At 41.8% G+C, this 11,522-nt stretch overlaps 1 protein-coding gene across 1 annotated transcript in view; it reads left to right on the forward strand.

Moving 5' to 3' along the window:
* Positions 1 to 11,522, forward strand: part of SCIN (scinderin) — a 118,681-nt gene that overhangs the window by 11,614 nt on the left and 95,545 nt on the right. The window contains exons 2-3 of the mRNA XM_019508497.1: positions 7,255 to 7,409; positions 9,879 to 10,040. Coding sequence (XP_019364042.1) covers positions 7,255 to 7,409; positions 9,879 to 10,040 — 317 coding nt within the window. The remainder of the gene's footprint in view (positions 1 to 7,254; positions 7,410 to 9,878; positions 10,041 to 11,522) is intronic.

The raw sequence follows: 11,522 nt of genomic DNA on the forward strand, positions 1-11,522 counted from the left end.
TCCAAGCCCCACGTCAAAGCTGGGCCAGCCCCAACTACATGGCCTCAGCCAAAGCTTTGTCTTTTAGCCCACCCGGGATGGAGAGTCCACCACCTCTCTGGGTAACCTGCTTCGGTGCTTTACTACCCTCCTAGTCAAAGCTTTTCCTGATATCCAGCCTAAACTTCCCTTCTGCAACTTGAGATCGTTGCTTCTGTCCTCTGCCACCACTGAGAACAGCCCGGCTCCATCCCCTCTGTAACTGCCCTTCAGGTAGCTGAAGGCTGCTATTAAATCCCCCCTCAGTCTTCTCTTCTCCAGACTAAAGCCTGGCTCCCTCAGCTAAAGAGTATGCTTGCAAGAAGCAGGGTAAAAAAGAAAGTTAGATTTAGCCTGGATGCTGAAAGCGGGTGAGGTGTTGCCAAAAGTTAAGGGACCCACCAAGGTGCAGGTGTCAGATCTGTAGTTTGGACAGTGAACTGGAGGTAAGTTTTTGTTTTAGTTAAACTGTACATATAATATACTGGGTCCCTGTTAGCGGTTTCTGCCTAAACCTGCCAGATCCAGATCCTAGATGTGAAGCCTCTTGTAGTGTTGACTGTAACTATGTCTAAATGTTTAAGGAAGTGCTTTTTTTAGACTTGGGGTACCCCTTGTTGGACTCAAGGCACTGCTCAGAAAACACCCCCTCTTAGTTTCCATGAAAAAAACAAAAGCAGGCTTTCTGCTGCAAAGAAATCAGAACTGCAACAGGTCAGCATGTTTTTAACGCTATGGATTCCCATTTGAAGTTTGTGGGTTTCTCTTGTTTGCATAACTAACAGTACTAATATTGTATGGCACCCACTGGTACCTTTGAAAACATCTCGAAGCACCCAGGGGGTTGCAGTATCCGGCTTGAGAATCATTAATTTAAGGTGCTGCAGGAAGAACTGAACATGTTCTCGACTTTAGCAATGGATCTAGGTCCAAAACCAAGTGGGATCGAGCCAGGGTATTTGTGATATATTTGGGCTGGGATGCAGAGGCATCCAGGGTGCGTTTGTATAAGAGGACGTTCTACTATGAAGTGTAGCTGGGGAAGGGAGGGAGTTAAGGCCAAAATCTACGCGTAAATCCTGGCCCATTGAAGTTATTGGAAGCTTTGTAGTTGATTTTTACTGGGGCCAGAATCCTTACTTCAGCATCCCAAGGTTTGGCGGTTTGCAGGGCTGTTGCACCGACATGCATCAGGATCTTAAATTTATTTGTAGACAGAACAGCCAGACTTCCATTTTAATGGTACAGTGTGTAGGGGGAGGGGAGCAAACAGCCTCTTTCCCTCCATCCCTGTACTAACAGATCTTCTAGGTGAGCACGAGCTCTTCCGAAGCGAGTAGAACAACTGAGGCTTATGCTTGTCAATTGGCAGCTATAGTCTCCAGGAAACAGGTTAGTATAATGTTAGAATCCTAAAGGGGGGAAAAAGGAAACATCTCAAGGGATTGAGACTTCCCACAGTCACCAATGTCATCTTACTTTTTAAGGCTATGTATGCAGCTGTAGAAACGTTTATAGCTTATCTTTTCCCCTATCTCCCACCATTCCAAGGTCTGTGCTTGCATGTAGCTATGAAAAGTAAAAATGGTTGTGACACCCATTGTCAGGTATCTACTAATACATCGCCGTCTGTGTGAAGCCTCATTTCCCATGGATCCCAACATTGCTCTGATTTTCCAACGGGTGTTTTGGATGCATTGAGGAGAAATCTTGGAGCAGAGTTGTAGATCTAGTGTTATTCCTGGGAGGGTTATACTGGGCTCACCCAGTTTCATTTTTCTCCAGTTGAAAATGAGAGGCATTGTATAGGTGGAATATTGGACAAAATCTGCTTTATTGCCAGAAGTGCACTCAGATGTGGTAGAAGAGAGGATATTTTGACAGATGTTCCCTTATGCCAAAGGCATTGGATGCTATTATCAGGGTTTGACAATGAGAAACTTTGCGGTGAAATCAATCAGCTTTGGCACTATGCTGTATATTTTGCATTTATCTTTTATTATTTGTAGAGTGGTCGAAGTATGGAGCTGCTTCACAGTCAATAATAAACCCCTAGCCTCTGCAGAGCTTATGATCAAAATACGAACTGGCAATTTAATTATCATTAGAACCACATTGAAATAGGAACTAACCACTTGTTTTCTGCTTTTCAAACTTAAAAAGTGTAGAAAACCATGTTTGCAACTTCTGGCTTTCTATAAAACAGAGATTCATTGACATTTCCCTGCTTTGTGGTGATATTGTAAATACAGTATTGAGGAATCCTTGTTTTCCATATCTTTGCACACATAAAACAAATAAATACTCACCAAATATACAGTCTGGCTCTTTTTGCAACTGGCCCAAGGCATGCCACTCTGTGAAATGTGGTATGTCCTTTATACTAAGGATAGCTTCATGTGGTATAGATAGACATTGTTCTTTGTGCAAATGGAAGCTAGAGTTATGCATTTAGTTACTTCAGGAAATACATTAAATACTTCAAGAAAACTTTTCCTGCTATAAAGCAAGTCAGTCAAGGTGAGCGAGGTGAAAGCACACCAAAGGGTAATGACAAAGTACACATTGATAGGAAAAGAAAATGGGTAGATCTTCAAGGGCCTATATGATGGCAAAGTGCATAAATCACACTGAATTTCTATTAGTGTGAGGCCTCTTAAGATTTTTTTCTATTTAGAATATCCTTGTATTCATGAACAAACTAACAGGGCATAGCAGGTAGAAAAAAACATTGGTATCCAGAAGAGTGGGTGCTTTGGAGGAGGCAGGTGTATAGTGCTCTAAATATGAGTGTTTAGGCTTCATATTGCATAATGTTTGGGAGAAGGCATTTGGGCTTAGGGTAGGAGCCCATCTGGATGGTTGTGATTGTCCTTCCAGCATCCCAGGCATTGGCATTTGTAGAGATGAGTCTCTGTTCATTTCCTTTCATGGAGAAGAAAGAGGGTGAATATAGAAAATAGGCTTGCTTTGCTTTACCTGTATCTTATTGCAGCTCTTTGTGAGGACAGTGATTGTAATCAGATCTCATGTAGCAGGTTTAAACCAGGGGTCAGGAAGGAATTGTTGTCTTCTGATGCATGGGTTGATTTCTACATTTATTTCCCTTTCCTCCAAAGCCTCAGGGATTGGTTATGTAGGGAGATGGGATAATGAGAAGCATTTGCAGATGCTCTGATGGTACAGTAAATCCTCTTAGGTGTCTAACTGGTGCATCTTCCTCATACTCTCAGGTTCATTATTTGATCAAAAATCAGGCTTGTATTTAGTTGCATTTAATATCCTTGGCTTTCAAATGTCACGGAGTTCCCATTTTCCAGCCATGCACTTTAGTTGGTAATTGGCTCCAGGGATGAAATCTCTGCATTTGTATAATAACCTCCCTGATCCCATAATTAAGCTAAGTAATATAACAGGGCCAAAGAAATATTGGAAGTATGATACTTCCCATGACACATTGAACTTAGTTTCCTTATGTGGGGAGAACCTTGAGTAAAAGCATTTGAGGGTGTACTTTAGAACAGTGAGTGAGGCTTTCTCTGTGATATAATTGTAAGACTGAAAGTACCTCAGGACAGGTACTGTCATTTTGTTATATCGATGTAGTGTAAAAAGAACCTTGATCTTGGATGAAGCGTCTTGTTTGTAGCCTAGAGTAGAATCAGCAGAGTTTTTAAATGTGCATCTGGTTTTAAAAAGTTCCTTTGTATCCAGTCTCTCAGATGCCATAAGACATAAAGTACATACTTCAGTTGACTGAAGTATTCCAAAAGGCTCTTCTCTCCACTCTTCAAAAACAATATTTTTAAACAAAAATCTCATGCAATTTACAGGTGTGGCACTGGTGACACGAAAAAGAGCTTAGAATTCGAGAGATCTTTCTCAATTATTTGACTTTTCTAACTCTACTTGCCCCCCGTGTAGAGCACACACAGGGCCAGATCATATAACAATTTACTCTCATCTGCAAGGGCATTAAACGGACCAGCATCAACTAACTACTTGTATTCATAGCTCTTTGCTCTGTGGCTGTGAAGACTTCAATAACCAATCCCTTGTGTAATAGGTTAGATCAGTCCCTTTTTGTGCAGCCTGTGGTGCAATAGGAAGTGGAGAAATGTTTTGCTAGTGCGTCAGGTTCATAAGAGTAGGTCCACCAGGCACAATGCAGAGCTGTGCAGAGGTTTCCAAATTATTGCTAGATGAGCCAGCTACAATGCAGCTGTACTACTGGAAGTAGTTTGGCTGCATTAGCAGAGTACTTTGCCTGGGCTAATATAATCTGCTGTCTATAACCCAAAGGCTAAGACAGTCAAAAAGCCCAAGGCTGAATCTTCACAGGTTAGTCTTTTGATTCCAGAAGTGCAGCCACATGCTTGCAGTGGCCCAGGTCAGAAGCCAGGGGCTGCTAAAGCATGCCTTCTTGTTTGGCTGGAGCAGACAGCTTGGGCCAAGGATAGCCTGCCTACCTTGAGGGGAGGTGCAAAGTATCCTGGGATGCTGGGGGACTGAGTTAATTTGAATCTTGGGGGCATCTGGGACAGAACTTCAATAAAGTGATTTAACTTCAGTCAGTGGAGTCTAAAACTACAGCCATCCAGGTTTATCTTATACCGGTTTCAGCCATTTTTTAAGTGGTTTATGTGCACTGAACTTTTTGTTATGTTACACATTTAAATCGGTTTCTGATCACTTATACCTGTTTATGTGTCATTTCTGTCCCTAGCCAAAGTATCCTCCTGAGGCTGGAGAAGATCTCTCTGTGTCTCTTGGCATTCCTTTCAGCAAGTATTGGTTGGCTTATTGCTGAGGGTAGCAGCTTGTGCTTTGCCCCCCAAGGATTGGCTTGTTCAAACCATGCCTCCTTAGAACATCATTAATACCTAATATCCATTTACCAGCTGTATCTTCTGGTTCACCCTTGTAGCATATGGAAAAGCTCTTTGGATGCTTTGTTTACGGGGTTTAGGTTTAGTTTTTGCATACCAGTGCTGCCAAATAGGATTGAGTGATCTGATGGCGTCAATGTTCTGGGTTCTTAGTTACTGAAAATGTTAGCTGGCAATGCTGTCTTTGAAACCACACAAGTAAAGTCATGCTGGTCCATGATTTTTTCTAATTCTAAAGGCTTGGGGCTTTTTATATATTTCCCCCCCCCAGAAATTAATTAGTCAAGTGGACACAAGGGGTGTCTACACACCTGCTCTGGGGCAGGGTGGTAGAGGGGTGTTTTAATTAAAGTAGCTCCTGGACAGCCACTTTAATTTAAATGCCACAGCATCACATGTATTCAGCGGCCCACATTTCAAATTGGCTCATTTGACAAGTTTTAGGTAAAGTGCCCCCACCGCTATTTTGAAATGCGGGCCACTGAATACATGTGACACTGCAGCGCGCTGGAGCATTCTAATTAGAATGCTCCAGGAGACTTGATTAATCGAGTCTGCTCTGACATGTTCTAATTAGAATGCATCGAATCATGTGTATAGGTACCCAAGGAGCCCAGATCAACTCCAATATATATTAATTGGCCCTGAGTCTCTTTTCGGTTTACACTGAGGTAGACAAATGAAGAATTAGACCCATAAACTTCAACAGAGCTTGCTCTATGTCCAGAATGATTTTCACCTGACTTTAAGTAATATCACACTAACAATCATCTTTGCACAGCAGCTGTTATATTTGGTATATGAAAAGACTCAGTTGCATTTAATATCCTTGGTTTTTAAATGTGCATGGAGTTCCCATTTTCCAGCCATGCACTTTAGTTGGTAATCAGTATAAATATTTTATAACGGTGCTCTAACGGCTGTTTCCTTGAACCCTGAACCCTATGTCATAATTGCATGCTGTAAAGATATAAGATCTAGTCCTGATGGACTGATGTACAATTCTAATTAGACGTTTAACAGTAATTTTAAACAGGTGCCCGTCTTCAGATAAAAAGCTGTTAATATATGAAAGTGTTTCACTACCATTCTGCCCTTGGCTCCTTAACTTTGTCTTGTGTATGACCTCACACTAACTGGTCTGGTATCTGGAAACCAATTGAGCTATGCTGTTCAGGATCAAGCTGTCAGGGATTGAGCTTTCTCTTGTCCAGTCCATCCTACATGAGGTGGAAAAGCCCATCAAAACTGTACTTTTAAATTTCTCATAGTTGTCTTCTGGCTGGCTGATTCCTAGTTGCGGGGGTTGCTGGTCTACTAAACTAAAACATTTCTTTTAAAGCCAGGAACATGTATGATCCTGCCTTTTAGAAGACTGGTTATGCTAATACCCCTTCATTTGATTACAGTATACAGAGGAAACTCTGATACACAGGTAAAAACAGCTACACCATTCCTCTCAAAACCAAGTTTCAGTTGTAGTCACTAAGGTTCGATTACACTTAATGTACTTTAAACACGCAGAAAGTGCTTTGCAGCTGTAACAGACCAGACATCCATGGTGTACAAACTGCATTAAAAAGGCAAATCCCACTTTAAGTTAACCTGGATGGATGTGTACTAACCTAAAGCACTTTCTGTTACAGCACTTAGTCGAACATCTGTGCCAGATCCCATCGAGGGTTAACTTAGAACACAATCACTGCCATCCCAGGAGGCATTGCATAGGGCTGCTATAAGTCTTGGGCAAAGCTTGTTTGCTCTGTCTGAGCGCTGGGCTGGCCCCAGCCCCATGCACAGCTTGCCTGGGGGGTGGAAATGGGGGTTCCTGTCCTGACACCCACCTCAGCCCTGTGACGCACTGAATTTATTGGACATGGAAACTTGGTACTTCCAGTTCAGGAAACTTGGTTTCCCCATCCTATCTTAGATATTAGTATCCCAAGTAAACACTGTCTTTTGCCTCTTGGACTTCCCTAGGGTTTTCCATGCTCCAGCTCAAAACAAATAATAATAATAGTATAAAAAAAATGAAAGCAGCTTCTCAAATAAAATAGTTTGTCTCATTAAACTCAAATTGTATTACTCAGGGAAGGTAAGACGGGAAAGAATCAGATATTTGCATCTCCTGTTTCATTCTATAGAAAGCCAGGTCTGAGAATACCTAAGACATGGTCCTGAAGGATGTTCAGTGCTTTTGCTGAAGGGTCAGAACTCTGATGGGAAGAAAATGTTGGAATATACCAAATATATAATCTGCTGAATGTAGCCCTAAGAAACCACAAATCTATTAGGCAACACATTAGGTTGAATTGTTAAATAAGTGTACTATTTCTTATAATTTCAGGAAAAGAATGTACTCAGGATGAAAGTGCAGCTGCAGCCATCTTTGCTGTTCAGATGGATGACTACCTAGGAGGGAAGCCTGTGCAGAGTAGAGAAATTCAAGGATATGAGTCTACTGATTTTGTTGGATATTTCAAAGGCGGCATTAAGTACAAGGTAGATCACCTTCAAAAACACCTTTATTTTTTTTTTCTGAAGGCAGAAACAACCCCTTTTGGGCAAAAGAAAATACTTTGGTTTCTACCTACATTTAATGAAATGTAATCCTATTGGCATATTTAATGTATTAGAACCAGTAGGGCAGGGTGACTCACGCAGGCACTGATTTAAGGTGGGGCTGGGGGCGGGGAAGGGGCAGAAAACCACCAGCTGCTACCACAGATGCACTGTTATGCCAGCTGGAAGTTTATGTTGCTCCCATGTTGCAGCAGCCTCAGGTAGCTGGGTACCTTATTATTCCTCTGCTTAGAGCTTTTGCAAAAACAGATTCTACTTGTAATTTTACAATTGTTTTATAGAAATATCATGGTCTGCAGTAATAACTATATATGATCTGCTTCTACTTTGGTACGTTGCCTCATACTTTTCTCCAAGTAACAGAACTGATTACCATTGCAGTATTTTCAGCCTAAGGTGTTATTTGATTTATTGACAAAGAACAGGCATGAAAAGGAATATTTTTCAGAACACATTACAGGCTTAAAGTCTGCTGACCATGGTTGTCCAGCCTTACAGAAAAGTGCCTCCTGCTTGTCCACATGCCTGTTATAAGTGGAGGAAGTTGCCCAAAAATTTGAGATTGCATAAGGATTAACAGTCCAGTTCTGCAATCTCATAATCCTGAGGCTTTCTTTCATGTCTGCTCATAGGTGGGTGGTAAATACTAGAGGAACAAAGCTCAGTCTTCTTGCTTCAGGGTATTTCTGCTTTTGGTTCCATTAGCAACCAATGCATAGGGACAGATAAGAAAGAAGAACAATGTAGAAGATACCCCTCCTTTATTTTTTTTTATTTTTGGCTTGAAAAAATCTTTTTGGTTGTCCTTCCCGACTAGATTAATGAAAAATGTTTGCTGGGGCTTTTTTTTTTTAAAGCCAGCTCTTGTAAACAAATTATAATCAAACTTTATTCAACATTTCAAAACCTTAAAATCTTCAACCTGCACCACCCACCTCATTTTTAGATGTTGCACTCTGAAAATATAACATTAATATGAAGTTGAAGAATCAGGTGTTATAAGCTTCAGTATAAATTCACAGTGGTGCTCCTTGTAATACAACCATGTGAAGGGTTATTGTACTTAGGTTGTCCAATCCTGACTAAATAAATAAATGAAATCCTCAGGAAATGGAGGAGTTGTCACCAAGGTTCCACCTATTCTCCTACTTCTTTCTTCATCCTCATCAAGAAGTATGGATTCTTGGACAGTTTGTAAAGTGTTTAGTGTTGAATGTAGACATGTGGTCCAGGTCAGGCTAAGCTCCAAGGAAAAGAGTTTATGAATGCTCCTTTGTAGTAGCATACACTTGGTCACATTGTTTCCTAGATGGAAACTCCACGTTAGGCACAAGGGGCACCTATACACGTGCAGCAAGGCTGCTCTGACGTACTGTAATTACTTGATTAATTACTGCACTCCAGCAAAGTCTAGCGTGCCCATGCTGAAAAATGGTGGCAGGGGCAATTTAACTAAAGTGTTCAATGAGCTTTAGTTAAAGCATCCCCACTGCCATTTTTCAGCGTGGGGATGCTGATGCACGTGATGCTCCGAGTGCTTTAGTTAAAGTGCCTTCTTCACCCATACACTCCCCAAGCACATGTATACACACCAAAGAAGTTGACTCCATGCCATGTCTAGACCACAGACTTACCGTATCCAAAGCATAACCCTCAAACATACTGCCTTGCTCTATGCATGCTTTTCTGCAACAGAAATTGAACTAGCTGTAACTGCCCCACCAGGGATAGAGTAACTGATTCTGTAGTTTCAATTAGCCTGCCCACAGGCTAATTAAGGGATAGGTAATAGGTAGTTACCACAGAGAGGCATCTACAGTGCTCCCGGTTAGTGTGTATGGAGCAGCATCTCATGTTGGGTGCCACTACCAGGGACAGTAAACTGTCTACATGTAGTCCCGAAGAACTGTTTTAAAATCACCCTTCCTTTTTTGCTCATACTGTATAGTCCATGTAGACTGCCCTGTTGACTTCTGCCCTAACAGTCTGGGTCACCAAAAGGCTGTACTTGATACCTCCACATGGCTGTAGAGAATGTGAAGAGACCAGTTGGTGCCACTTTCTCCATTCCTTATTCAGAGGGCTTTCCTAGGAATGTGTGTTGCTAATGTCAGGGCAGAATCCAAGGGTAGTTCCACACCACGAGGGAGCTGAATTTAAATGGTTTCCTTTTGCTGATAGAAATGCAGGGGCAAGGTCTGGCTGCCTGATGCTCTTGGTGGTTTGTGGTCAGTACTGATGAGCTCAAAGCACATTCTATGCATCTCTTGTATGTATGTCTGAGGTCTGGGTTCTTACTTGCTGTTGTCATGCATCAAAAACAAATTCACAGGGGTAAAAAAGCTTTAACCGAAGTGTTGTTTTTTTTAATGCTCTTTTTATATTTAGGCAGGTGGTGTTGCTTCTGGCTTTAAACATGTGGTCACTAATGATCTGACTGCACAGAGACTTCTGCATATCAAGGGCCGGCGCGTAGTAAGAGCCACAGAAGTTCCCCTCAGCTGGGCCAGCTTCAACAAAGGCGACTGTTTCATTATTGATCTTGGAACTGTAAGTTTTTCTAAAACTAAGATACTGAGACAATAAAAGCCACATCTTTACTTAAGTCTGGATCATATAATGGGTGTATATATTGATCTTCTCACTTGTATACAAACCAAATGGAAGGCCTACTGCCTCAGAAAGCTGATATAGCAACATATGAGGATTTAGAGGTTCTATGATTTAGTACTTACGAATAACATTGAAAGTTTATTTTTATTAACATCAGAACATAATAAACCAGATTTGACTTAAGCTGTGACCCACCCCATCACTGAATGGTTTAATATTGACTTCAGTATGATCAGAATTTTGCTTGTTTCAGTTGCTTATACTGGGTGCATCTACACATGCCCTTTACTGCGGAGTTGACTAATTAGCTCCGCAGTAAATTGTCATCATCTACATGTGTGCCAGTATTAAGGCACAGTAAATTTAATTAATTTCACTGTAGGATAGCACAATATATGGTAGATTAATCATGTGCACTGAAATGCATGTGTAAATTGTTAAGGGCTTGCTGGGGCACAAGGGTGCTAAAGTTAGGGGCTGCTTGCCACCTAGCTCCTCACTCCTGTGTCCTAGCCAGCTCCAAAGCTTCTACCTGAAGCTCAGGGTTGACCCACCTGAGCCTGCTGCCAGCCTGGGGCTGCTCCATCCCAGCTCAAACTTCTGTAATCCTGGGTGCACGTGCAGATACTATGCCTGGGAAGTTTGCACTGGAGTTTATCAAGTCACCTTAAATGGCATGGGTAGATGCACCCATTGGCTGGATCCAGGCATGCAGACACACTCAGTTTGTGGCTCTGCAAGCCTCCTTGCCAGGTTACAAACCACACGTTGCATGTTAAACTGTTCATGTCGCTGCCGGCTCCCCCATCTTGCACACTGCAGAGCCCCTGCGCTGTGGCACCCTGCGCCTCAGCCAGCTGGGGTGCAATATGCCTTGAGACAGGGGAGTAGCCAGCTGCTCCCCTGTCTCTGCGTGCCTTATACATTGAAAGAGACATATGAGAGGCTTAGCCTTCTATGTCCTGTTCTTCTTACATGCATGATTCCTATGATGCTTTGTTCTTTATACAAGGAATGAACAAAAGATTACAACTGTTAAATGAGGAAATTGGCTTTGCCTAAGATTAAGTACTTAATATTCTTCATCCCTTTACGTGGTTTTTCATCAAAAAGAATGTGCTTTAAACGTAAGTATAAAAATAACATTGCTATAACTATCTTACTACATATATTAAAACAATGATAAGCTCACTGTAAAATTATTTAGATGCTCCTGTGGGTGCAGACAGAAGTGACAATTTTCACCTGATCTGGCCACAGAAAGCTGTTTATAGCCATGACCAAACACAGTGCGCAGCTACAGACAGCTTCAAAAATAGCTAATCGGGTGAAAATCTAACCTCTCATTGCATGCTTCTGTCTGCATTGCCTGCCAGCCTGCCACTCAAATTACACATAGCTGGCCCCAGTTGGGTCTGG

Source organism: Gavialis gangeticus, unplaced genomic scaffold, assembly GCF_001723915.1.
Source record: "Gavialis gangeticus isolate Ggan-Ray unplaced genomic scaffold, GavGan_comp1, whole genome shotgun sequence".
In the NCBI taxonomy this organism is placed as follows: Eukaryota; Metazoa; Chordata; order Crocodylia; family Gavialidae; genus Gavialis; species Gavialis gangeticus.